Genomic DNA, 27,799 nt, shown 5'->3' with positions numbered 1-27,799 from the left:
CTTTAAAATGTTTAGAAGTAAGCAAAGTCTACAATAATGATCAAGCGGCAAAGAAAAGACCTTAAGTTGAGAGAAGGACTAATGTGGACAAAATTGGAGCATCTCTAAAAGATTAACCCAAGAATAAACTCATCTTTAGACAAGAGGCAGCATACATAAGATGGGTCACAACCTAGCCCCACAAACACTCCAGCCTACAGACCGCAGGCAACACTTTTCTCCTGTTTATTTTGAAATGGAAGACACAATGCTGTTTCCAAGAGTAGAGTGACGTGGGGTTAATAGTATAATAGGCTGAGGGCGATATTTATTCCATAGTGATAGTTTAGAACTGGAGATTCCCAATAAACTTATGGTGCCATGATTAAGCACGAGGACTCTAGTTCAAAATAAGAAAAAACACATCAGCTTTAGAGGTGTTTTACTCTGCAAGGTACATACCACGGTGTTTTAAAGGGCATAGCCCAGCTCAAGTCACTAAAAAAAAGCTTTCAGGTTAACAATTTATTATTTTTTCCTGCAAAGTGCTCAACTGTGCTATCCAAGCTAACGCCACACATGCCCAGAGATCAGCTGCTCTGCTCCCTCCACGGCTAGATGCAGCAAAAGCCAGCAGAGCTCAGTATGATAATCGTACATGGAAATCACCGACTCACTAGCCTCCAATTTGATTCTTTATCCAAAGACGTCTAATCATACTCCTCTGGGTTTCCAGGCACCACCAGTAACATCATAAAACTACCAGACAGGCAGATACACACACACACACACACACACACACACACACACACACACACACACACACACACACACACACACACACACACACACACACACGCTTTAGTGACCACCATCAGCAGCCCAGATAACACATTATTTGTCTTTCAATCAAGATAAATGAAACTGAGGGGTCGGTAAATCTTTTTTTCCTCAATATTAAGATGAATATAAGGCTACAGCTAATTAGAAGCCCTAATAGTTTTCCTCTTATATCGTTTTTCTATTAAATTTCTCTCAACATGAGCCAGATAATTATAAAATTAACTAGCAGAAGGCCAAGCAATCAGGACAGCATCATAGACCTGATCTGTTCAATTTTTATCCAGAGAGATCCTGTGTTATAAGAAGATATCCATCTGTAAAATGTTATTTCCACCTATACATTTGAGTTTCAATAACAAACGTAGCAACTATTAGTAGCACTAACTACGGACCAGCACCTTCTGTGCCCTTTACATGTATTAACATGTACTCATTCCTCCCCAAAGCCCTAAGAGATAGGTACTATTTTCATACTCATCTTATAGTTGGGAACACAAGCTCAGAAAGATTAACTGAAGCTTGGAGTATGGCAGTGGAAGCTGGCCACAGAGACAAGGCAAAGAGTGCTCCGACTGGGAGAGAACAGCTGTTGTCTGGGTCACAGTGAACGGGAAACCACTGGAAGAGGCATTTACTGAGCACCTAGGACTTAGCCAGATATTAGGGAGATGATGTCTGCCCAAGGGCAACATTTGTTATAATGAACATAAGAAAGGAAGAGCAAGAACCGTGTGTAATGACCCAGCGAGGACGAGTGCCAACAAAGGGATGGATTTGATGCCTCAGGTGAACATAAATGTTGCTGACACAGGGGTGATGGGGGAGAAACATAAAGAAAAGCAAAAGATGAGCTGGAATCAAAGTAGAGGCGTTTTCACTGACTACAGGTTAGAGGTTGGATTATTATGCTATCGTGAAATGGTCTAACGACAGAGCCGATACAAATGTGAAGAGAGACCTTACTGATTGCCAGGGACTGTGCTCAATGCTTTTCATACACTTACCTTCACAAGAACTAGGTAAAGAGGATGTCATCGTCTTCATGTTACATGTAAGGAGACTGAGGCAACTTGTCTGAAGTGACACAATTACTAAGTGGCAGAGCTGAGATTTGAATCCTGGTGTGTTAAGCCCAAAGCCTGTGCTCCCGTGCACTGGGACACACTGCCTTCATTCTCAGAGCACAGTTTCAAGGAAAAGCAAGGAATTAGAGCATCTCGGTTAATCTGGTAAAATGTTACTGTGGAATTTTGTGCCAATATTTTTACATATAGAGCTTTCAGACACCAAAGGTTTAAATTAGGCAAAAATGGGATAAGTACTATTCCCACGAAATCACGCCATTATAAAATATTTGATATAGTCAGTTGAGGATCCAGAAAACTGGGCTGTTGTTATTAAATAATATCATTTATACTTTGTTCCAAGATTTTAGCCTTTTGTGGTTGGAATTAAATTTGGCATTTAAGAGGTCTTTTATTTTGGTCAATCCACAACAGAACATCCTCATGTACTACTTCTGATGAAGCCTGAAATTAGTCTCTGGTTTGTTCTCATCAAAAGCAGAGCATTAGAAGAGGGTGAACGTCTACTGAGAAGAAAGTAAGAAGGTGAGAGATTCCAAGGAGGAAAAAAAGAGCTGGTCAATGTTGACCTCAAATGCAAAACTGCAGGAAATAAAGAAAAATGTATGTGAACATGAAGAAAAGTTGCTTCTACAGCCTAAATGTCCATTGACAGAAGAATGGATGAAGAAGATATGTTCTATCTATCTATCTATCTATTTATCCACACACAATGGAGTACTACTCAGCCATAAAAAGAATGAAATTTTGCCATTTGCAGCAACATGGATGGACCTAGAGATTACCATAGTAAGTAAGTCAGAAAGAGAAAGACAAATACCATACGATATCACTTACATGTGGAATCTAAAATATGATACAAATGAACTTATTTCCAAAACAGAAACAGACTCACAGACATAGAAAACAAAGCTATGGTTACCAAAAGGGGAAAGGGGTGGGGGAGAGATAAATTAGGACTTTGGGATTAGCAGATACAAGCTACTATATATAAAACAGATAAACAACAAGGTCCTACTGTATAGCACGGGGAACTATATTCAATATCCTGTAATAAACCATAATGGAAAAGAATGAGAAAAAGAATGAATATATATATATATATGAAAGAATATACATATATATATATATATATATATATATATCTGAATCACTTTGCTGTACACCAGAAACTAACACAACACTGCAAATCACCTATGCTTCAAGTAAAAAAAAAAAAAAGAAATGTTGCTTCCCAAATCTGTGGTTATGTCTCTGTTGTATTTACATCCTCAGAGCCATTAGAGGGAAATCACCCATGCCAAAGTTGCTTTCTCTTAATCTTAAGGAACAAGAGATTAAATAAACAAAAAGGGGAAAACTTAGCAATTTTTGGTTTGAAATTTGAAAGAAAAAATCAGCACCCAAGCATCCCTGAACATCCACCACAGGGAGGCGCTGCAGAGGGCCCAGCCCAGTACACGGCTTGGTGGTAGGGTCTTTAGCCTGCAACGCAGTCAAATTGTGTAGCTGTTACTCTTATCTGCCACCATTGATGGACTGCTTCCTGTGTATCAGCCATCCAGAGGCAGTGGAGTAAGTGCCAAAAGCCAGAGCCAGTCTGCCTGGTGGTGTGACTTCACCTCTCTGTGATTCCCCTTCCTCGTCTCTAAACGGAAATCATAAGCACCTAACTCACAGAGCGTTATGCACAGTAAACTAGATAACATAAGGACTTACAGGAGTGCTTGGCATTTAGTAAATGCACAAAGCTATGATTGACTGTTAGGTGCTAATCGCTTTACATGCATGATCCTATGATCTAGGGGCTGTCATGACCCCTATTTTATGGATGTAGAAAACGTGGCTAAGACAACCGAAGAACTTGGCTGAGGTCTACTGTCACCATGAAGCGGCGGGGCCGGGCTGACTCCAAAGCGGGCTTCTTCCACCTTACATGACCTCTCTAGATCTTAAATGGAACATACAGGGTTAGAGAGGGCAGAGCACCATAGAATACATTTTAAAGAAGCTCTCCAACCACAACAAAAAAGGGCTGAAACGAATCGCTTTGGCTTTAAGGGTAAACTTCGGTTACCTGGAAAATTCACACTGATATTCTGGTCACCTTGATGATGCCAGGTGAATAAAGTGTCATAGGATTTACCTTCCTGCCAAGATGCTTAGCTGTGGGGTTGACTGGCTTAAGGACTGTTTAGGAAAATACCGCTGCTTGCTTGTCACTCTGGCGGGCTGTGGGTACATATAAAATTACCATTAAGATTCTGGAGGGCCTTCAGTCACTTAGGCCAGTCTCCATAAAGTTCATTTAACCCTTAGCAGTTCCTTCAACCCTATTCCAAATCCCAACCAAATCTATCTGAGGGAAGGGAGAACCTATAAAGCACAGTACTTCGGTCCAGTCAGTCGTGCTCAGACCTCTCTCCAACCCCACGCCCCGCAACCGGGCTGTTACCAGGGACTGCTAACCACCCCTGTAGTGGGCAGACCTCAATATTCGGAACTCGGTCCCCTTCTTATCTGCCCCCTCAGCCTCTCAGAGGCCAAGTTCAGGCCTCTATCTGTGCTTGGCCATACTTGTGTCACCTTAGGAAGATAAAGCAAACAGGAAATAAAAGAAGATTATCAAGATTTTTAGCTCCTGACTTAGGACACAACCAATAGATTTTTGTCTAAATCAGACTCTTAGGATGCAAGGAGTGTTGTGGAGATGGGAACATTTTATTTCCTGCCATAAAAAGAAATCTCTTTTCATTTATGACACAATGAAGTCAATAAAGAAAGGGCTTCATTATAGTCAAAAGACCAATGAATCTCCTTTGGAGATAATCTCTGTATAAATAAAATATGCCAACAAGGTTGGTTTAATCCCAAGGGTTTTAAACTGCATGTTTAAAACCCCTTTATGTGCTGGCACCCTGCTGAAGCCAGTGACCTTCAAATTATTAAGATGTATTTTAACTGCGGGAAAGGCCTGAATCATTTCTGGATTTCTAAGCTACTGGTTAGCAGCAACATTTTGTTTTGTAATGCTCTTATTAGAAAGTTAGATTTTCTAATATCCAGAAAAAAAGCATTTATAAGGACATTTGTGTTTGACAACATGCACATTTGGAAAAGCCCTTTCAACAGGCTCTATGAATGGGCTAATTTCATGACCTGAGTTCTGGCTTTAAAAAGCTATATATAACAAAAATCTACAAGAATAAGTGGCATAATACGGTGAATATAATTTGTAGATGACATTGTATGTAAGGCTTCATTCATAACTACAGCAAAAATCTTATTCAAGCTTATTGTTTCAAAAGAATATCCCAAAGTGGGAAACACTAGATCTCGTAAAATACTTGTAGATGCTAAGAATAATATGGATCTTAAAGGACAGAAATTTGTGACTACTTCAATATCTTAGCAGACAGAACGCTAGAAGGGGGCTGATAGCTAGGTTATTACGTTCAATTACTCTTTATCCTCCCACAGTAACCATGGGAGACCAGTAAGCATGGAACATTTGATTTTGAAAACCCATTAGTGAAAAATATTTTCACTAGTATATGAGTGAAAGCCTGAAGTCTCTCCTTTCATTCTCCTGAAGAAGTCACCATTTAACTTAACTGGAAGAAAATCCCCTGCTTTTCTCATGCATCATACATGGAGCAGGTACCACAATTTAAACACTTCCTAATAAAAGAATTGATGTCACCTCTCTAGTGATTGGAACTTAACCTCAAAAGCACCTCTTTCCTGTTGGATAATAATACTTTTGTGTGTGGAGTTCCTTCTCATGTGGCGGGATGACTAACCTTAGCCACCACACTGGCTTTACAATTTCCACATTTTACAGAGATGTAGGTGAGACCAGGAAAAAAAAATGTCTTAATTCTCACACCACTGTCTTTGCCAGTTAAACCAGAACACCCTGAAGATTCGAAATTCCTAAATTTCTGTTAGAGTTAGTAAAACTGACAACTCAAAATTCCTCAGAAATTCCTATAGACTGCCGTCTCCAAGAGATGAGTATCGAAAGGTTAGCAAAGGTTAGCAAAGCTTTCCTTAACGTTCCGTTTATTTTATAATACTTTTTAAAAGTCAGTGTAACTCATTGACTTCCCTTATGCTTTGGGATTTCAAGACCAGGGCTGTTTATTTGTGAATTTAAACCTCAGCAGAATCATTCAAAAGTTGGTGATTTAGTGTCTAAATTTATTCAACATTCAACATGTTTGTGAGTTGCTCCTCAAGGCATTTAAATCACACAGACCTACTTTTGCATAGGGAATGGAGATATTGGTGGTGGGGTGGGGGAGGAGTCTTTTTCTTAGGAAAGAAGAGACTAAATGACTAGGAAACAAAGGTAAGAGGAGAGATTTTATTTTTGCTATGGAGGAAACTTCAACAGAACAATGATGAAACTCTCTCATGGAGGATGAAAGAGAATTTAATGGAAAAACAAGTGGTCAGTGCTAGTGAAAGAAGAAGAAAATGATAAAGAACAACAACTCAGAAACAATTTAAGACAACAGTCACACGTATTTGAAAATGTCTTGATTTAATGAAGCAAAATCCAAATGAGGAGCCTGAGGTCTTGAGATATCAGGACTGTCAGAGCAGCACGCCAAGAGGTGGCAGAGACATTTCTAAGCATCTGGACTTTGAAGTCACACAAAGATTCCAATGCTAGCTCCACCACTTGTCCACGTAACCTCAGGGAAATTAAATGACGTCTCTGAGCCTCAGTTTCTTCATCTGTGAAATGGGGATACTGATCGCACCTGTTTCCCTAAGGTTGTAGTGAAAAATGAAGCACGTAGTTTAAATCAATAAATGCTCAGTAAGTATTAGATGACGATGATGATGTTTTCTGAAAAAGGTTAAGTGTAAAATAAGTTCTAGGATCAGAGTATATTACACATTTTACAATGATGACCTAGGAACTCTATTTTGCAACAGTTCAGTACCTGAATTTTCAGTCTCACCCTGTTGCCCACATTTTAAATCTATATAATGGTTCAGTTTACTGGTCGTTGTCTGGAAATATCTTTTTTAAAAAATCAGTCGTAGCAAATGAGGGGTTCAAGTGATAAGCTGATACATCTAGGGCTCAGTAGTCTTTCTTACTAGGTTTTGAACAAAGATAAAATATAAGTGAGATCCAGTGGGCAGAATAAGTATTCCATGTAAGCTCTATAAATATCCTACTATTTTTAAGACACGAAAACAATTCGATAATTCCTAAGGTAAATCATTTTAAATGATCCCAAGGAGGTCTCCAAGAAAGAAAAATTGTGCTGAGACCTTTAATAGAGTGAAAAAAACGTGTGATTTCAAAAAAAATCGTGTTTTCCTTATATTGATTTTTCCTATGCAAGACATAGTTGCACTGTAATAACTGGAAGAAACCTTAAGAATAAATACAATCATGGATTGTTAAAGTAAAATTACAAACTACGTTACAAATTTAACTATTAAATAGGGCTATGTACTTTTGTTTAAGAAAAATAAGAGATTGTGATCAAGTTGAAAGATTTTTAAAGGAAGGTCATGTAGGGTAACTTCTTCCCAGTTAAGGGTGAAATAAGTTTTCTGTCGAGGCATGCCCCTGGTGAAGGCTGTTGCTGGCTATAAAAACCTGAGAAAACAGTGAAAGAGCAGTCTCACTTTTGGTTTCGGCAGGTAAGTCCTTTCACGCCACACTGCATTACAGCATTTAAAGTAATTCATTTTCACAAACGTGTTACAGCTCGTCAAGGATGCACCTACTTAATGCCAAGGGAGACCCAACTGGATACAATGGATTTCTCAGTCAATGGTGAATCTGAAGACATTTTTCCTTCCACGTACTTCTACCACCAGTGAGTAAGAATCAGGAGAAACTCACGTTGAAAGAAATGTCTTTGGGCTGTGAGTATTTAATCACTTGGTGATTAAACAGCCTGCTGGGAAATGAAGCAGAGAACATTCAAAAGCATTTCTGGTCCAAGACAGCTACTCAGAGGTGTGGCAAGGCAGGCACGATTGATGGCATTTTCTGAGGATTCTGGAGAACTGAAGTCCTCAAGTCCAAGCCCAAGAGCATGGCGAGGTCGGCTGCACCCGGTAGATGTGGATCAGTGTTTGGGACAGTCTTAACCTGGGGACCGTGCAAATGCTTGCTCTCCATGGCTGCCAGGTTGAGCGATATCATGATTTGGGAAGGAAAGCTTCCACAGCTGACACTTCTGGCTTCCTTTAAGCTTTCCAAAGTGTTTTGACACATACCATCTTATTTGATCTTTTTTTAAAATTTAATTAATTAATTTATTTTTGGCTGCTCTGGGTCTTCATTGCTGCATGCAGGCTTCTCACTGCGGTGTTTCTCTTGTTGCGGAGCATGGGCTCTAGGCGCGCGGGCTTCAGCAGTTGTGGCACGCGGGCTCAGTAGCTATGGCTCGCAGGCTCTAGAGCACAGGCTCAGTAGTTGTGGTGCACGGGCTTAGTTGCTCCGCCGCCTGTGCGATCTTCTCAGACCAGGGCTCGAACCCGTGCCCCCTGCATTGGCAGACGGATTCTTAACCACTGCGCCACCAGGGAAGCCCCTTATTTGATCTTTAACACCGCGTTGTTTACAAGTAGGGCAGATATCCTGCTCATTTTGCAGATTCTGGAAACTAAGGCTCAGAGAGGTCAAGGCATTGACCAAAGGTTTCATGGCGGAGGCAGGGCAAAATCCTTGGAGTTCTGATTCCCCATCCAGGGGGAAAAGAAACTAAAAACTGAAAGACAGCCCAAGAAGTATCTCAGCATTTAACCTTTGAAAATGGATTTCAATTGCCCAGCTACCCAACAGCTGTGTTTGTCAACTGAATCAATTCAGAGGAGAGAGTCTCCCAGGCATTTTCCAGAGGGCAACAGATACTCTAGGTGATGCAAGAGGAAAATGATTATGCACAGCTGCTGTGCAAATCTGGCAGATTCAACAAAACTTATTCCCTGAGGATGGCGGGCTGATTCCTGTCTGCCACCTCTCAAAGGCAAGAGTGCAAGCTCCTCCACCAACAATAAAGGTCAAGGGTCAGTAGAGAAGAACGAACGTAACACAAAACCTATCCCATCTGTATGGGAATCATTCAGTGGCCACAAAATGATCCAGTAGGGTACTTACCCAGACACTTTTCTGCTATCGCTCTCTTTTCTGTGTGGCAGGCTTTAGTGAGAGAAGCTGACCAGAAGGGAGAGAACATGGCCCATTCCAGCAATACATAGAGACATAATGGGCCAAGTAAGTCCCCAACCATAACTACACCGAGAGAAGATGAGGAAACAACAGCAGCATTCCTTCTGGGCACTCAGAGAAGGGCTGCACCTCTGAGCTTCACAGCTATGATCTTTTAAGAACGCTAAGGAAGATTTGCTGGTATTTATCATTCATTCATTCTTTCATTCATTCAGAGAGTCTGAGAATGCCTACTACATGCCAGTATTAGTCTAGCACTAAGGAGACATCCACCTGCCTTTAGGAAGCTCTCATTGTACTGGGGGGGAGACCATAAACAAACAAGTAAAATACATGGTATATTAGATGATGAAGAAAACCATTCTGGAGAATGAGGCAGACAAGTGGGCTGTGCGGGTATGTGGGAGGTGGCACTTAATAAAAGTAGTGCCTCTGCTTACAAAAGAATAATATCAAGAGGATGAATGTATAAGATATCTGAAGAGAAGTATTTACAGGTACAGAATGCAAGCCAGAGGAAGAGAGTTCAATCCTGGCAAAATGGAAGGGGACGCAAAATAAAAATAGTGGGAGACATCTCCAAATCCCTCGTGCCACCTATCGCAGCAAACCCGCTGCTGAACTTCTAACGTCTACGGCATTTGTTAGGAATTACTAGTGTCCTCCACCAATCCCTATATCCCTAACAGTAACTGCGTGTTTCCTGTTTGTACCAAGGACAAATGAAACAGACACCAGATCAAGAACATCTCCCTAGATCTCCACACAAACAGCCCAAGAACCCAAACTTCCGACACTAAGGTAATCAGTGTTTTCAGAGTAAGGAATCTTAGTAGAAATCTTAAAAAAAAAAGCCAAAAAAAAACACCCAGTATTTCAAATTGTGATTCTTTTTAAAAAAAGCAAGCACAAATTACCTATCAGGACGAAATTTAGTCCAAGTCGACCGCAAATACATTAAGTACGTTTTCCCCTTTTTTCTACTGTTTCTTCCCTTCCCTCTTGTGAATCCACACTATATGAACCCATAGTTATTTGTTCCCCTGAAAGATGATTTCATTACATGGCAGATATGTAAAGGAGTATAGATTTCATTAAATTACCCTTAGTTAAGGCTCTCGTAGACTGGGCAAGCTTGGAAAGGTTATAAAAATAATATTTTGTCATGGCTGTCACATAACACTGAGAACAAAAGAGAAAAACAATTAGCCCGCTGGAAATAGGAGTCGTGTCTTACTTACCCGGAATAGGAATGATAGGAATACTTTCATTGGGGACCACCCGAGGTGAACTGCTATCTTCCACGTAGAAATGAGCTGTCTGAAAACATTTTCTGTACAGGAAACAGAAAAACATGCAAACAGTGAGAGAAGAGAAACACACTTTGTCTGAGTTCACCATCTCTCAATTCTTTCAGATTCTCCCAGCTTTAAATATCACCCAGCACTGAGTGCAGACCCATGGGAAAGTAACAAGATACAAGAAGGACAATATCCAGCCCATTGGAAGAACCCCAAATAGCTGAAGAATACCTATTTTTTTATTACACCACACCCATCCTCAGAGTTAAAAGGGAAAAAACTTAGTAGTGAACCACTCAGAAACATGAGAAGTTGGCACGGACTGTGTAAACCTGCTGTACAAACTGCGAGTCTTAGCCCACAATGTTCCCAAATTCAACCTGTTCCAGAGGAAGACTTTGCTATTCTAAAGCCCTAGCGCCAAGTTCAAAGCACACCTCAGACCCTCCCAAACGCAGTCATCAGCCCAAGCACACAACAGCAGCACATTGTCAGCGCTCAGCGAAGGCCCTCGGAGCCCCAGACAGCTCTCGAAGGGGGTCAGAGGGCTTCCAGGGGGCAGGCACTCAAACTCCCAGGCCCTGGCCAGACAGCATGGGAAACAAGGAGCCGAAGGCTTCAAGCGTCAGCTGCTTGTTGGGGCTTCTGTTTTGTTTTTACCTGGACTTGAGACAAAGCAGGGAGCAAACACTGGTCATCACAGGACAGGCAGTGAAAAGAAAAGCCATCGGCAGCTCACTCAGCTTCTGTTCAGTGCTGCCGGCCGGCAGGCCCTCGGCTTTCCTGCAGCCACGTCACTGCTCATTGCGGCCCTAATGAGCTGCCCGAAGCACAGGCTGAATATTTAATGAGGTTGCTCAGCGTGAATGGCTATTGTGACCAGAGAAGGGTCCCTGTTCATCTGGCAGAGGGGCTTCACAATAGCTGGCCCCACTGCTGGGTCTTTGAGCCAAGCAGGCGGCATCCTTCTGGTGCTTGGTGTCCCTGGGACCCATTCCACTCCTCCGGCATCTCTCACCAAGCCCCATTTACACCCACTGTAGCTTTGCTTTTTCGGGGGGCGTATTCCCACCACTGGAATTAAGTCGACTTTTCTTCGGAACTGTCATCCATCATCTAATCAGAAGTCCCAGGGGTGATTCTGTTGGGTGTACCATGTTGCTATGAAGCCAAAGAAAAGGGGGTTGGGGGGTGGATGTGAAAAAGCACGGGACTCTAGAGAGCACAGGAGATCTTGGTGGAGCGAGGAGGCCTCCAAGTCCTAAGGATTATTCACCCGCAGCTCTACATGGAGCGATCAGAACCACGCACAATCAGAAACGATCGCGTGTCACACCGTGAAGTGTGTTCCTTTAAGCAGGGCCTATTTTCGGATGGAAAGCAGCTCTACCCACTGTACACCCGGGCATGGCTCTAGAAGAGGTCTGGATAGCTGCTCCCTATACCTTTAGGGGGTCCTGAACATAAATCGCTCCCACTCCGGGCACATCTCACGGGACTGCTCTCGCAGTGCTCTGAACAATGATTTTTTTCTATGAATTGCCTGGCATTTGTAGTATAAATAATAGAACACGTTTTCATCACTCACTGTCTAGCTGCCTATACCTAAATTTGGAAGGAACAGTCAGTCTGACTTACGCTACATGGACATGCAACGTACAAAGTATTTTAGGGCTGTGGTAGTAACGGAATCTTCTACTGAATGTGAAATGATGCAAATCCATGTGGAAAAGACCCATGATTTTGTTGTTTGAGGTAATAGCTTCTTTCTGTTTCTAAGCTCATCAGCAAGTTTTCTCTTCTTGGATTCTTCCCCCTACGCCCCAGCAAATTTGCACAGATTTCCAGAATATAACACTAGAGTTAAAACACATAGGATACGGACTTCACAAACTAGCTAGAACCCTAACCAGCCAGCGTCACAGCTAAGGAAAATCTACTTTTGTTAAGATACTGCCCACTGAAGTACTTAGTGCTATATGACGCTGAAACAAATGGCACACAATGTACCGGCTCAGACTTTAACTAAGTGAAGAAGGAAAAAAGCGCAAAAAAGGACACCCCACAACAACAACAAAGAAATAACTATTTTAAGACCACAATTACTCTACCTGTTAAATTTCTAAGACACAAAGCATTAGTAAAAAGAATCAGTACCGGCCAAGGGACTGTTAACGTCAAGTGACTTGGAAAGGATAAACGACATCGTGGGTCCTTTTTCTGGCAGAAGACAGGCAGACAGTTCACCCAGACTCTCAGTTCCATGTGAGGCGAGAGGCTCCACGTTCTCTTTGAAAAAAGCAGTGTGTACCGAAGCACATCACACGCTAGTGCCCCATGTGTGGCTGTTAATAATGGATTTTCCCTGGAGCAAAAGAACTCTGTGATTGCCAGAGAGGAGCACAGCACTGGGATGAAGGTCAGAAGCCCGGAGACACAGCTCCCTACATCTGCACCTTGATGCAGGTCATGCGGGCTTTCCTCCCACCGATAGACTCGGGTGGGCACCCAACTACAGAACTTGGGGGCAAATGAATAAAGGTTTCAGTGGACCCACTGAACATTTATTCAGCACCCACTACACAGCAAGGAGCATGCATATAACGCATTCTTATGGCTGGAAGCCCTAAAAACACCTCAAGCCTGGCTAAACACTGGAGTAATTTAGAAAGGATCGTGTGCGCACGTAATTCACAATCTCTGCAGAAAAATTAGGAAATAAATACAAATGAACAAAAAGAAAAAACAATCAGGTAAAGTTACCCTCATCCTTCTCTTAGTAATCTTCACTAATAATATTGTGGGGTACATCCTTCCACACTTTTCCTCACTTATTGACTGTTCCTTGATCATTGACAGTGAGGGGCTGGGAGCAGAACATAAACAAGACAGACGAGGTCCCTGCCCTCATGGCAGTTTATAGTCTCTTGGGGAAATCAACAACAAACAAGTAAACAAATAATTTCAAATAGTCAAGAGCTATGAAGAAAATAAAACAGGATGAGGTGGTGATAACTGATGCGGGGAGGTGAAGGAGGACCTCACCAGGAGGTGGCATGGGAGCTGAGAGATGATTGGGGAGGACCAGTCGTAGGAGGGTATAGGGGAAGACCATTCTAGGCAGATCCAGGAGCCGGTTAAAAGAGCCTTGGGGGCCTTCCCTGGTGGCACGGTGGTTGGGAGTGGGCCTGCTGATGCAGGGGACACGGGTTCGTGCCCCGGTCCGGGAAGATCCCACATGCTGCGGAGTGGCTGGGCCCTTGAGCCATGGCCGCTGAGCCTGCGTGTGCGGAGCCTGTGCTCCGCAACGGAAGAGGCCACAACAGTGAGAGGCCCGCGTACCGCCAGAAAAACAAAACAAAACAAAAGAGCCTTGGAACAGAGTAAGCTCATCCACTGCAGGAACTGAAAGGAAGCCAGACTTAAGAGCAGGGCAAGAAGTGGACCCAGAGAGGTGGGCAAGAGCCAGGTCATGCCAGGTCGAAGGCCACAAGCTTCACTGGCATCTGTGAGTGATGGAAAGCCAATGGAGGGCTTTAATCCGCGGACTGGAACGGTCTGACTCATCTCCTTTGAAGCGCTCACTTTGGCTGCTAGGTGGTGAACAGAGTACAGAGCAGCAGGAACGGAGCAAGGAGACGCATCAGGGGCTACTGATGTAATCTCACCCAAATACAGACAGGCAGATCAAAATGAGGTCATATCTATATGTATCTCCTTGATAACAAGTATGAACTGACATCTCACATTAATGTCTCTTCCACTTCATGGATGCACTACATTGTTAGATATTTCACTTATTATTTCTTGAATAACTATTGACTGGGGGTCTACTTTGGGCGAGGGACTGACTACGGTGCTCAGCTGTGGTCACCTTTTCACTACCAGTGACCACACGGAGATGAACACTCTGGGGGTACACATTCGACACTGTGAGTTTAAAATCTAAGAAAAGGGGCTGGTTCAGAGTCGTTATCACATGCCATTTTATTTAACTTGCTCACCTCAGAGAAATCTCAGGAGAGGGTTTTTTTTGTTTTGTTTTGTTTTGTTTTACCTCCAGCAGTATCCAGGAATAAAAACGCAAAGGCAGTGATTTTGGAGAAGAGGAAAAGAAAATGGAAGTTTTAATGTCTCTAAATGTCTCAACGGTGAAGTGTTCGAAGAGGCAGTCTTGTCTCTAATTCTGAGCTCAGGAAAATGGAGATAAAATTTCTGAAAATGTCCGACTATGTCACCGAGCATGCAATTTCAAAGTTCTGTCTAGGTCCAATTCACTTTCAAATAACTGACTCTAAAACCCCTCATTGAATGAAAAAGATTCTAGGATCATCAAGAGTCATTTTCTAAAATTATTTCTTCACAGTGAGCATTTGTTTATGTCGGAAAACTATAAAGTAGATCATGTTTGGAATAAAAAAATACATTTTCAAGTTTCACTACAAATTAAAGTCCGATGGGTTCCCACCATAAATTCTGTTTTCACTGCTTGCCGTCTTCTTTCTTTCTTTCCTTTTTCTCTGCCCACCCCTACCCCTATATATGTGCTTTAAGGACCTGAGAACAGATCTGTTTTTTTTTTATTTGACCCTGACTGGCTTAGTAATGATCCAAATTAGTTATCTTTTACTTTGCCTCATCTACCTTTGAGCATGTGTTTTCCTGACACTCTGAGTTTCCCAATTTAGGAATTTAAGTCCACCTTAGTTCTGGAGGGTCCTGACGTCAGTCAGCTACCCCCACCAACCCGTGCACGCACACACGCGCACCCCACTGAACTTTCAATCACGCACTGGTTATCACCCAGAGGCACGTATCTCTTTGGTTTGGGAAGCTTTTAAAAGAGAGAAAAACGGTTCCCGAGAGTCTCCAGCACTCTAGGAAAGCCCTAACAAAATAAAACAATCTTGAATGACAGGCACCTTAAAAATGCCCAGATAAGACTCTAGATTTTAAAGGGTCCCCTATGAGATAGGAAACAGTATTAACAATTCAAGGATGGGGACGTCCCTGGTGGTCCAGTAGTTAAGGCTCTGCGCTCCCAATGCTGGGGGATGGGTTTGATCCCTGGTCAGGGAACTAAGATCCCTCATGCTGCATGGCGCAGCCCAAAAAAAAAAAAAAAAAGTTAAAAAAAATAGAATTCAAGGACGTTAACATACTCATCTCAAACACAGAAAGAAAAACTGTATTGCATATACTTGAATAAAAACGTGAAAGGTCTTCTGCTTTGTTTCTGTTATAAGTTTCTCAGAAATAGGATGGAATCCTCCAAGGTGGAGCCAAGTGTTCTGCCACTGGATAGAACAGAAGTCTCAGCACAGAAGAAACTCAGATTTCTCAAATGAAAGTTTTTCCTCCTAAAGCTACCTTTTAAGCCACTTTTGTGGCTTTATGGCTCTATTGTCTGCCAGCAAAATAAACTTTAGTTTCTATGAAGGAACTGAAGTTGTCGATACGAACTTTACTATCAAGCAGTTCATGATGTTCTGATTTCCTGAATTCCAGGCGTCCTGCCACTTGAACAAATTTGAAAACCACCGAGTTAGATGGCTTTCTAAACTCCCCCTCCCTGGCCCGTGAAGCAAGTACCGCTATAGAGTTCCATCGCACGTTCACTGAACGCTCCCAGATGGATGCAAGAAAAAGACATCCCAGTTTGCAGGAGATACTTTTCCTCCATTCAACTTGAGGGGAATCTGGGCCAGAATGAAAATGAAATGGGAGATGTGAGTCTCTGGGTCCCACTTCTCCTATGCCTCTCACAGACTAAGCATCTCTCACCTTGAATGAGAGTCTACCGTGTTTTTTTTTTTAAAAAAAAATGCTTTTAATTATTTTTATTTATTTATTTATTTATTTTTGCTGTACGTGGGCCTCTCACTGCTGTGGCCTCTCCCGCTGCGGAGTGCAGGCTCCGGATGCGCAGGCTCAGCGGCCATGGCTCACGGGCCCAGCCGCTCCGCGGCATGTGGGATCTTCCCGGACCTGGGCACGAACCCGTGTCCCCTGCATCGGCAGGCGGACTCTCAACCACTGCGCCACCAGGGAAGCCCGAGAGTCTACCGTTTAACGGTATGCATGTTTCACATGACACAGCCCCAGAACACAAGCCAAATGCTTCTGGTTTTTGACCAAAGATGGTCAACTATGTGTATCTCACAGGAAGTTCTAAGTAGCAAAATGGAAACAAGCTTTCTATATTACTCTCCCTTCCTTCATCCCTTTTTAGAAAACCAACATGGGCTCATAGTTTAAGATTTCTAAGAAAGGCTTGACTAGAAGTGAAAAGGATAATGTACTAGATCCTCTCCGGTAGTTGATCAGAAGTGGATCCTGGCTAGCAGCTCCCTGGTCTCAAGACCACACCCCACTACCTGTGGTCCAGACCCATCCGGTGTCTGAAGGCCTCGTGGCAGGAATGGGCACATATGCATCAGCCTGGCTTCTAAAAACCCACAGACACTTAAAGCTTAGTCATGGACAATGGGTCTCGGACTGAAATTTCTAAAAATAACTTTGCATTCTTTCAAATAAGACATATATTTTGAAGAGAGACTTTTTCAAAAATCAAAAATTCTACTCTTGGGCTTCCCTGGTGGCACAGTGGTTGAGGGTCCGCCTGCCGATGCAGGCGACACGGGTTTGTGCCCCGGTCCGGGAAGATCCCACATGCCGCGGAGCGGCTGGGCCCGTGAGCCATGGCCGCTGAGCCTGCGCGTCCGGAGCCTGCGCTCTGCAGCGGGAGAGGCCACAACAGTGACAGTCCCGCGTACCGAAAAAAAAAAAAAAATTCTATTCTTGAGAAAGCACAGCTCATGTCAAAGTACATCTTCTAGTCAGGATGCAGTAGATACCAACCGAGATCAGTAAGCCATCAATGCCAATTCCCAGAGCTCCCCACCGAAACACACATGCTGCCAGCACAGGACAGGCTGGTGTGTTCACACACACACACACACACACACACACACACACACACACACCCACCCACCCAGCTACTCTGGCTGTCCTTTATAACTTAATAGACTCAAGTTACAGAGGCTTCCTAGTCAAACAAAATGCAGCAAACTACAAAGATAAGCAGGAACCCTCTAGACTCTCCCTTCCTTGCCTCTCATTTCTTTCCAGGAATCTGACACATCTTAAGGCAGAACACCCAGTGAGAGCAAACTTCCGCAGAAAGGCGTTCCTTTCTGCTGCTGTTTTCCCAGGTACCTGCTTAGATAACCTCTGATGTGTCCTAACAATTTTCTTACTTAGACCTCTTTCTGCCCCACGAACAGGAAGCTGGGAATAATTTAGGTGACTGATACTTTTCAAAAGCTAAGTGCCGACCTCCAGTCCAGGAAGATTGAATACTGGAAATGTGTGGAGTTCCACTCCGTACGGCTCCTCCGAAGGCAGAAATCCAGACCCGCTTACAGGAGAGGGGGTTTCGGAGGTCTCTAGAAATCTGGGTCAAAATGGGCATCCCTTTGGCAAGCTTGAGATGTCACCCTGTTGTCATCCAGGGTCCTCGGCTTATAGTAACACTGCCCTTAGCATCAGCATGACTGATGGGGCTGGGGCGAGAGCGGGATCACAACACGATTTCTAGACTCCTGTGAAAAACCCGGGATTACAAAATAACCAAATACTGATATATAGGGATTAGGAACCAAGTCACTGTCTTCAAACTGAGCTCAATGCTTTTATAATCACATCGGAGTGACGAGGAGTTTGTCAGTGGCGTGCAGCTCAAAATGCTAATTGCAGGCTAGAACGGGCCATTGGCTGAGCTGCTGTTGAATATTAATTAAGTAATCGTAACTGATTTGTATACTGCCCTCATCTAAATTTACGGCGGCACGCCCGCTAATAATCCCGTTCATTCTCACGCTGTTGAGTACAGAAATCATGTTAGTATTTACTTTTGTAAATGGAGCTGTTGTAGTAAACCGTGTATGAATAAGAGCCATTTATAAATATAAAGTGGTAACACGTTCGCATGCCTTCCAGGAAGATGACTGAGGGCTGTGTTAAAAAGACGTGGATTGATGTATCAGGGCAAAATGTTTCAAGAAATGGAAGTGACAAAGACAACAATAGAAGGAAAAGTCTGTGGGCGTTGAGGGGCTTTTCCTCAAAGAGGAGGGTCTGCTAGAAATAATGCGGGGGTCCTGCTTAGAAAAGAGCCCAGTGTAAGTTCTGAGCTGAGGTGTTTCACATGCAACCACTCACTTGCGGTTCAGTTTCCTTTACTGCACGTTAAATGACTCTGCTTGTCAAACTCAGTTTACACTTGGAGTATCTTTTCAGGAGGGGATCTTCTAGAAGAAAAGAATTGAGGGCTGTGTTTCTCATTTGCATATTCCGCAAACCGTCAAAGAGACACGGGATCTGACAAATACCAATGTCCTTGTGGGGATAACCTAATGGCATAATCCACATCGGGGCTAGCCTGGAAATCCTGGGACAGATGGTTGCCATAACCTGGATCAGTGGGGCTTGTCAGGTGTGAGGAGGAGATGATGGGAGGAAGGGGAAGAGAAAAGCGAACAGAATTATGTTGAAGCTGAGGGGGGGGGAGGGGTGACAGAGCGAAGAGATATTAAACGAGCAGAAAGTGTTTTGAAATATTCTGGATCTCACGTGGGCAGGAGAGATGTGCTGTGCAAGTCTCGTTACAGCTGGAAGTGACAAAAATCTGGTTTCTGCAGTGAGAATTTTATTGGAGGATACAGACTGCCTGCAATTAACATCTTAGGAAGGTGGGAGAAAATTAACAAATTATATCCACATCAGTGGTCTCAAGGCAACATACCTCCTAGCTAGATATTAAGTCTGCCAAGAAACCCTTGCAGAAACCCTGAAGTACTGGTAACGCTTTCCAGGAGATAAGAGAGGAAAAGGTCACTTCATAAACCACATTTTGACAAGACTGAGAACCTGAACAGGGCAGTTTGTATGTTCCAGCTGGTTTTAAGGAAGTGAGCTCTGGGCAGTCCTTGCCAACACTCCCAGCTGTTACCCTGAAAGAAGGCTTTGAAGTCATCTCCCGTTTAGTTAGGACCCTGGCCTGGAATGTTCTCCATTTCTGGACTGAGGCTTCAGGAACTCTGCACCTTATCTTGCCGCTCTTTTAGAGCCCTGACACAATTCCCCACTGACTGGGAGGGTTAACGGGGACAGGATGGGTCCAACTTATTTTGGAAATTCACATTTTATTTATTGCACATATGATTCAGTATCTGTATCATAAAATGGTCTGGTAAAAACCTTTGGCAACTACTTATTTCATTAACATACTAACTGAACTGAAGTCAGTCAGGCTTTTGCTGTAAGAGTCTTATTTTAAGGATCTAGTGAGGTATTACGTGCTTCTTCACTAAACAGCCCCAGATTGCAGTACTTTTTAAATACCTGGGACCATCTGGGAAAAAAAAAAGTTGATTCAGACATCATACCATCGACCAGGTGAAATTCCAAATGATTTAAGAATTTCACATTAAAATTTGAAGCCATAAAAGTACCTTAAAAAAAGTAACCTCAGAATGGGGAAAGATTTTCTAATGACGACTCAAAACTCAGAAACCAAAGAAGAAATTTATGGATAAATCCAATTATATCAACATGAAAGAAGCAGCATAAACACAGTTAAAAGACAAACCACAAATTAGGAAAAAAAAATCTGCAACCCATATTGCTGACAAGAGAGCGCTCTCTTAAATAGAAAACGACTGACAATGCAAAGGAAGAATGAGCAAAAGATAAAACAATTTACAGAAAAAGAAATACAAATGGCACAGACATGTGAAAGATGTTTAGCCTCACCTACAATAACAGAGAACACTTTATTAAAACTACACTAAGACACCATTTTTTTTCACCTATAAGGTTAGCAAAAGTGCCGAGGTTTGACAACACCCTGTGCTGGAAAAGCTGTAGGGAAATAGGCAGACTCATGCATTGCTAGTAGAAGCCCGCCTTGGTGTCTCCCCAGGGAGAGCAATGTGTCACCATCTATCAAAATTACAAATGCACGTAGCTCGTAAAACAGCCAATTTCTTGAATTTATCCTACAAATAGACTCATCCACTTGCAAAATAACATATAAAGTTATTCACCACACTATTGTTTGTCATAACAGAAGACCTGAGAACAACCAAAATGACAGCCACAGGAGACTAGTTAAACAAATCACGACACAACTATACAAAAAAATATCGTGCTTCTGTAAAAAAAGAATGAGAAAACTATATACGCATAGAGAAAAATCACGTGAAAAAAGAAGGTTTATGACAGTGTATGCAGTATTCTCCTCTGTAAAAGGAGATAAGGGGATATAGGTTCAAACACACACACACACACACACACACACACAGAGCAACCTTTAAGAATAGACAATTACCTAGTGGTAGTGGTTACCTGTTCATGATGGGGTAGGAAGCAGGGTTTGGTGGGTGGGTGATGGCATGGAGATCTCGGAGTCTATATAATTTTACACTTTTTGACTTTTGACCCATGTCAAGTATTACCTATTCAAAATCCTAAAACATTGAAAAATTTACAACTTTTTTGGAAAAGTAAATACTTGGGTCTGATTTTTATTGCTTTTTCTTCCCCCTTCTGGGGAGATAATCAGCGATCCCTTCTTACAGGCTTGGTCCTGATTGGTGATTCTGTCCACCCTTGGACTGCACTGACCCTCCCTCCCTCCTGACGTGGGAGAGGAGTGGTTAAGGCCAGTGAGGTTAGACAAAGGGGCCAAGAGGAACAGGGCCCCCCTGTCCCCTGGAAGGCTTCCTATAGAGCAGCAAAGGATGCAACTGGGTCAGGGGGCTCCACAAAAGCTCCTGGGGATAGAGTAGGGGGAGGGGAGGGGAAAGTGGGCTGGCTGGAGGTCTTCAGGACACAGAACCCTCAGGAGGAGTGAGGAATGGCAGGCTCTGGAGGGAGAGAGTATGGCAGGGTAGCCAGCAGAGAAGAGCGGAGACTTGAGAATACGTCTTTACCAGGCCCATATCTTCACCATGGAGAAGTCAGCACAGCACGTGGGGCAGTGAGGAGAGGCGGCATCACTAAGGACTCAGATCACAGGGGTGGCAGTCCCCACTCGGCCACCTGAGCAGGGTGGCCCCGACAAGTAACTTCTCAGAGCCCCGGTTCCCTCATCTTCTAATGGGGTAATAAATTTCACGCACTAAGCATTTTACACCTATTACCTCATTTACTCTTCACAGCCCTGCGACAAGGAACGATTACTAGACCCATTTTCTAGATGAGTCAGTTGAGGCTCAGAGGGCTTCGGGAAGTAACTCAAGGTCACAGAGCCAGGAGGAGGTAGAGCTGCAGTGAGAGCTCACAACTCCCTGAGCCAAGGTCTGTCTTAGTTCCTAATTCTATTAAAAAAAGTAAAGTCAAAGACATGATTCACAAGTAGGTGAATTCTATAAATACTTGTAGTTTCCCAAGATAGTTCTCAACTTCTAGACCTACATAAAACTGTGCTTCCCCCAAGCTTCTGGCACTCAGAAGTACAGAAGATACCAGAGGGACTGAAGTGCTTTATAACAAAACATAGCCTCTCAGGATCTAAAATATATCTCTAACGAGCACACTCCCACATTTGGGGCCAAGTACAAAAATTAGACTTAGTAACAGTCTAACAGTCCACTTGGCTACGGCATCATTTCTGGAAAGGACTTAGAAATTGGAAGAGCATTTATCTTTGTGCCATCCACGAGGTAATGCTGGCTTTTAAAAGTGTTACAGTCAAAACCACATTATATTTATAATGAACTGGGCATAAAAGGTAGGCATTTAATTGATGTTCAAGGTCTCCCTCTTAAGATTAGATCTTTGAATCGAAAGCTTGTACAGAGGGGTTTCTCTTTCAGTTTTTACCCTTGGAGTGTTGAAAATGTGATTCAAAATTGAAGACTTCAATAAGTAAAAAGAGATCATAGAAAGAATAATTACATTACCAGAGTCAGCAGTTACTGCCTTTCTCTAAAAGGCCAAAATTGCACCGTTGACCTTAAAAGAAGATGGATCATAGAATTTCTCATTAATCTTCCATAATTCTTATACTATACCATCTTAAGATAGGTATACGTCTCATAGGTATCCCTGATTATAGTGGGTGGATATCTACAATTTCATCTAATAATCTGATTTACCCACAACCAATGGAGACAAATAATTCCATGTAAAAATTCTAATGTAAATTCAATAAATTGGTTCATTGAAAGTAATAAAGGACTACTCACAACAAAATATTAACTAGTGAATTATCCTAATTGGCCATTTAATATTAAAGTATTAATTACCATATTAAGCAGTTTGCCTAGATAAGCCTTACAAAAGTATTATCAAGGGCTCATGTGTGGTGATTAAAATTACATAATCCCGAATTCTAAAGGTTTATTATAAATCTTGCCAGGACAATAATTTTTTCAAGTATTCAAGCTATCTAGAACTTTTATTTATTTTTTTAAATTTTAGCCTTCTTATGGAAAAACACACGATATAACCCCATTTACTTGTTCTTCCCTTCCTAGTCGTCTTCTTTAACTCTTCTACAAATTTAGGTTTCTACAAGGCATTTTTCACTTATAAGGCTAAACGCATGCATAAACTGTTCTGTTTTAAAACTCTCAAACATGCAAACATCTGAAATTTCAGAAAGAAAATGGATGCAACAGACATACAGACACATAAACACAGAACGCACCCCCATCCTAGAAACAGAAAACATCCCCCCAAGTGGCAAAATCAAGCAAAGCAAGCACGCGTAGGACATAAGTTTAGTTGCTACCAGCTACCCGCAAGCTGCACTGGCATTTTTTGCAAGTCACACTTTTGGGAGCTGGGGTAGAACAGGTGAGTTTCAGCACCGTGCTGTCTAGCGGGCTTTAATCCCCATGGCAACAGAACAAAAATCCGGCAAACCAGTCCCGGCCAAAGAGACCCCCCTCCCCCACCTTAAGCTTGACTGCCCCTCACCTGCTCCCCTTCTCTCCTCTCTCCCCAGAAGAAGGCACTTCATGGAAACGTCTGGGAAAGCCCTTGGACTTTATTTTGTTACACCCTCTAAATGGACAAAAAACAAAAGAGAACAGGTGTAGCAGACAATATTTTCAAATGGCCACCAAGAGTTCCACCGATTCCCCCCTCCCACCTATCACAGACAAACCCCACCATTAGGCCTCACTGGGGGCATGTTCCATAGGGAAAGGTTACACACAATGATATCTGGGCTTGTTAAGGTCTTTTATGCTGAGATAAGAAATGCGAAATGGGAACTGTGCTCTTAAAAAGCTGTCTTTAGGTATTAGAAACCTCTATCATCCCTGGTGTTAATGGAAGGTAAAGATATCACCAACCTTGGCTGCGTGAACACAGCCTGAAGGGGGCTAGCGCACCACAACTAGCCGGGAGGGAGTCCGGGAAAAAGTCTGGAGCTGCCGAAGAGGCAAGAGACCGTTGTTTCGGGGTGCGCGAGGAGAGGGGATTCAGAGCACAGCCTAAACGAGCTCCAGAGACGGGCGCGAGCCGCGGCTATCAGCACGGACCCCAGAGACGGGCATGAGATGCTAAGGCTGCTGCTGCCGCCACCAAGAAGCCTGTGTGCGAGCACAGGTCACTATCCACACCTCCCCTCCCGGGAGCCTGTACAGCCCGCCACTGCCAGGGTCCCGGGATCCAGGGACAACTTCCCCGGGAGAACACACGGCGCGCCTCAGGCTGGTGCAGTGTCACGCCGGCCTCTGCCGCCGCAGGCTCGTCCCACATCCGTACCGCTCCCTCCCCGCGGCCTGAGTGAGCCAGGGCCCCCGAATCAGCGGCTCCTTTAACTCTGTCCTGTCTGAGCGAAGAACAGACGCCCTCGGGTGACCGACACGCAGAGGCGGGGCCAAATCCAAAGCTGAGCCCCGGGAGCTGTGCGAACAGAGAAGAGAAAGGGAAATCTCTCCCAGCAGCCTCAGGAGCAGCGGATTAAAGCTCCACAATCAACTTGCTGTACCCTGCGTCTGTGGAATCCATGAATAGACAACGAATCATCCCAAATTAAGGAGGTGGAGTGGGATTTTCTCTGTATAGTTTTGCTTTTACCATTTGTCCTAGGGTTCTCTCTGTCCATTTTTTAATTTTTTTTTTTAAGTGTAGTTTTTTAGCACTTGTTATCACTGGTGAATTTGTTTTTTGTTTGGTTGCTTTCTTCTTTCTTTTTTATTACTTTTTAATTTTTTCTTTATTTTTAATAATTTTTTATGTTTCATTTTAATAACTTTATTTTTCTCTTTCTTTCTTTCTTTGTTTCTTTTTTTCTCCCTTTTCTTCTAAGCCATGTGGCTGACAGAGTCTTGGTGCTCCGGCTGGGTGTCAGGCCTGTGCCTCTGAGGTGGAAGAGCTGAGTTCAGGACACTGGTCCACCTGAGACATCCTGGATCCACATAATATCAAACGGCAAAAGCTCTTCCAGAGATCTCCATCTCAACGCTGAGACCCAGCTCCACTCAACGACCAGCAAGCTACAGTGCTGGATACCCTAGGCAAAACAACTAGCAAGACAGGAATACAACCCCACCCATTAGCAGAGAGGCTGCCTAAAATCATAATAAGGTCACAAATACCCCAAAACACACCACAGGACGTGGTCCTGCCCACCACAAAGACAAGATCCAGCCTCATCCACCAGAACACAGGCACCAGTCCCCTCCACCAGGAAGCCTACACAACCCACTGAACCAACCGTAGCCACTGGGGGCAGACACCAAAAACAACGGGAACTACGAATCTGCATCCTGTGAAAAGGAGACCCCAAACACAGTAAGTTAAGCAAAATGAGAAGACAGAGAAACACACAGCAGATGAAGGAGCAAGGTAAAAACTCACCAGACCAAACAAATGAAGAGGAACTAGGCAGTCTACCTGAAAAAGAATTCAGAGTAATGATAGTAAAGGTGATCCAAAATCTTGGAAATAGAACGGAGAAAATACAACAAACGTTTAACAAGGACGTAGAAGAACTAGAGAGCAAACAAACAATGATAAACAACACAATAAATGAAATTAAAAATTCTCTGGAAGGGACCAATAGAAGAATAACTGAGGCAGAAGAATGGATAAGTGACCTGCAAGATAAAATAGTGCAAATAACTACTGCAGAGCAGAATAAAGAAAAAAGAATGAAAAGAATTGAGGACAGTCTCAGAGACCTCTGGTACAACATAAAACTCATCAACATTCAAATTATAGGGGTCCCAGAAGAAGAAGAGAAACACAAAGGGACTGAGAAAATATCTGAAGAGATTATAGTTGAAAACTTCCTTAACATAGGAAAGGAAAGAGCCACCAAAGTCCAGGAGGCGCAGAGAGTCCCATACAGTATAAATCCAAGGAGAAATGTGCCAAGACACATAGTAATCAAACTATCAAAAATTAAATACAAAGAAAACATATTAAAAGCAGCAAGGGAAAAACAACAAATAACACACAAGGGAATCCCCATAAGGTTAACAGCTGATCTTTCAGCAGAAACTCAGCAAGCCAGAAGGGAGTGGCAGGACATATTTAAAGTGATGAAAGGGAAAAACCTACAACCAACATTACTCTACCCAGCAAGGATCTCATTCAGAGTTGACGGAGAAATTAAAACCTTTACCGACAAGCAAAAGCTAAGAGAATTCAGCACCACCTAACCAGCTTTATAACAAATGCTAAAGGAACCTCACTAGGCAGGAAACACAAGAGAAGAAAAAGACCTACAATAACAAACCCCAAACAATTAAGAAAATGGTAATAGGAACATACATATCGATAACTACCTTAAATGTAAATGGATTAAATGTTCCAACCAAAAGACACAGACTGGCTGAATGGATACAAAACAAGACCCGTATATATGCTGTCTATAAGAGACCCACTTCAGACCTAGGGACACATACAGACTGAAAGTGAGGGGATGGAAAAAGATATTCCACGCAAATGGAAATCAAAGGAAAGTTGGAGTACCAATTCTCATATCAGACAAAATAAGACTTTAAAATAAAGACTATTACAAGAGACAAAGAGGACACTACATAATGATCAAGAGATCAATCCAAGAAGATATAGCAATTGTAAATATTTATGCACCCAACACTGGAGCACCTCAATACATAAGGCAAATGCTGAAGGCCATAAAAGGGGAAATCAAAAGTAACACAATCATAGTAGGGGACTTTAGCACCCCACTTTCACCAATGGACAGATCATCCAAAATGAAAATAAATAAGGAAACACAAGCTTTAAATGATACATTAAACAAGATGGACTTAATTGATATTTATAGGACATTCCATCCACAAACAACAGAATACACTTTCTTCTCAAGTGCTCATGAACAATCTCCAGGATAGATCATATCTTGGGTCAGAAATCAAACCTTGATAGATTTCAGAAAATTGAAATCATATCAAGTATCTTTTCTGACCACATGCTATGAGACTAGATATCAATTACAGGAAAAAATCTGTACAAAATACAAACAAATGGAGGCTAAACAATACACTACTAAATAACCAAGAGATCACTGAAGAAATCAAACAGGAAATCAAAATATACCTAGAAACAAATGACAATGAAAACACGATGACCCAAAACCTATGGGATGCAGGAAAAGCAGTTCTAAGAGGGAAGTTTATAGCAATATAATCCTACCTCAAGAAACAAGAAACCTCTCAAGTAAACAAGCTAAACTTACACCTAAAGCAATTCTAGAAAGAAGAACAAAAAAACCCCAAAGTTAGCAAAAGGAAAGAAATCATAAAGATCAAATCAGAAATAAATGAAAAAGAAATGAAGGAAACGATAGCAAAGATCAATAAAACTACAAGCTGCTTCTTTGAGAAGATAAACAAAATTGATAAACCATTAGCCAGACTCATCAAAAAAAAAAGGGAGAAGACTCAAATCAATAGAATTAGAAATGAAAAAGGAGAAGTAACAACTGACACTGCAGAAATACAAAGCATCATGAGAGATTACTACAAGCAACTATATGCCAACAAAATGGACAACCTGGAAGAAATGGACAAATTCTTAGAAAATCACAACCTTCCGAGACTGAACCAGGAAGAAAGAGAAAGTATAAACAGACCAATCACAAGCACTGAAATTGAGACTGTGATTAAAAATCTTCGAAGAAACAAAAGCCCAGGACCAGATGGCTTCACAGGTGAATTTTATCAAACATTTAGAAAAGAGCTAATACCTATCCTTCTCAAACTCTTCCAAAGTATAGCAGAGGGAGGAACACTCCCAAACTCATTCTACGAGGCCACCGTCACCCTGATACCAAAACCAGACAAAGATGTCACAAAGAAAGAAAACCACAGGCCAATATCACT

At 42.6% G+C, this 27,799-nt stretch overlaps 1 protein-coding gene across 6 annotated transcripts in view; it reads right to left on the bottom strand.

The window, feature by feature from the left end:
• PTPRG (protein tyrosine phosphatase receptor type G) overlaps positions 1–27,799 on the bottom strand; it is a 725,670-nt gene that overhangs the window by 48,661 nt on the left and 649,210 nt on the right. For 4 of the 6 annotated variants that reach the window (XM_067755032.1, XM_067755031.1, XM_067755030.1 and 1 more), the window contains 2 exons: positions 23,412–23,498; positions 10,362–10,453 (listed from right to left, as the gene is read on the bottom strand). In XM_067755032.1, coding sequence (XP_067611133.1) covers positions 10,362–10,453; positions 23,412–23,498 — 179 coding nt within the window. The remainder of the gene's footprint in view (positions 1–10,361; positions 10,454–23,411; positions 23,499–27,799) is intronic. The other 2 variants (XM_067755034.1, XM_067755033.1) reach the window with 1 other exon arrangement.

This window comes from Pseudorca crassidens, chromosome 10 (genome assembly GCF_039906515.1).
Source record: "Pseudorca crassidens isolate mPseCra1 chromosome 10, mPseCra1.hap1, whole genome shotgun sequence".
Lineage (NCBI taxonomy): Eukaryota > Metazoa > Chordata > Mammalia > Artiodactyla > Delphinidae > Pseudorca > Pseudorca crassidens.
This window is presented reverse-complemented; position numbering and strand designations above follow the sequence as displayed.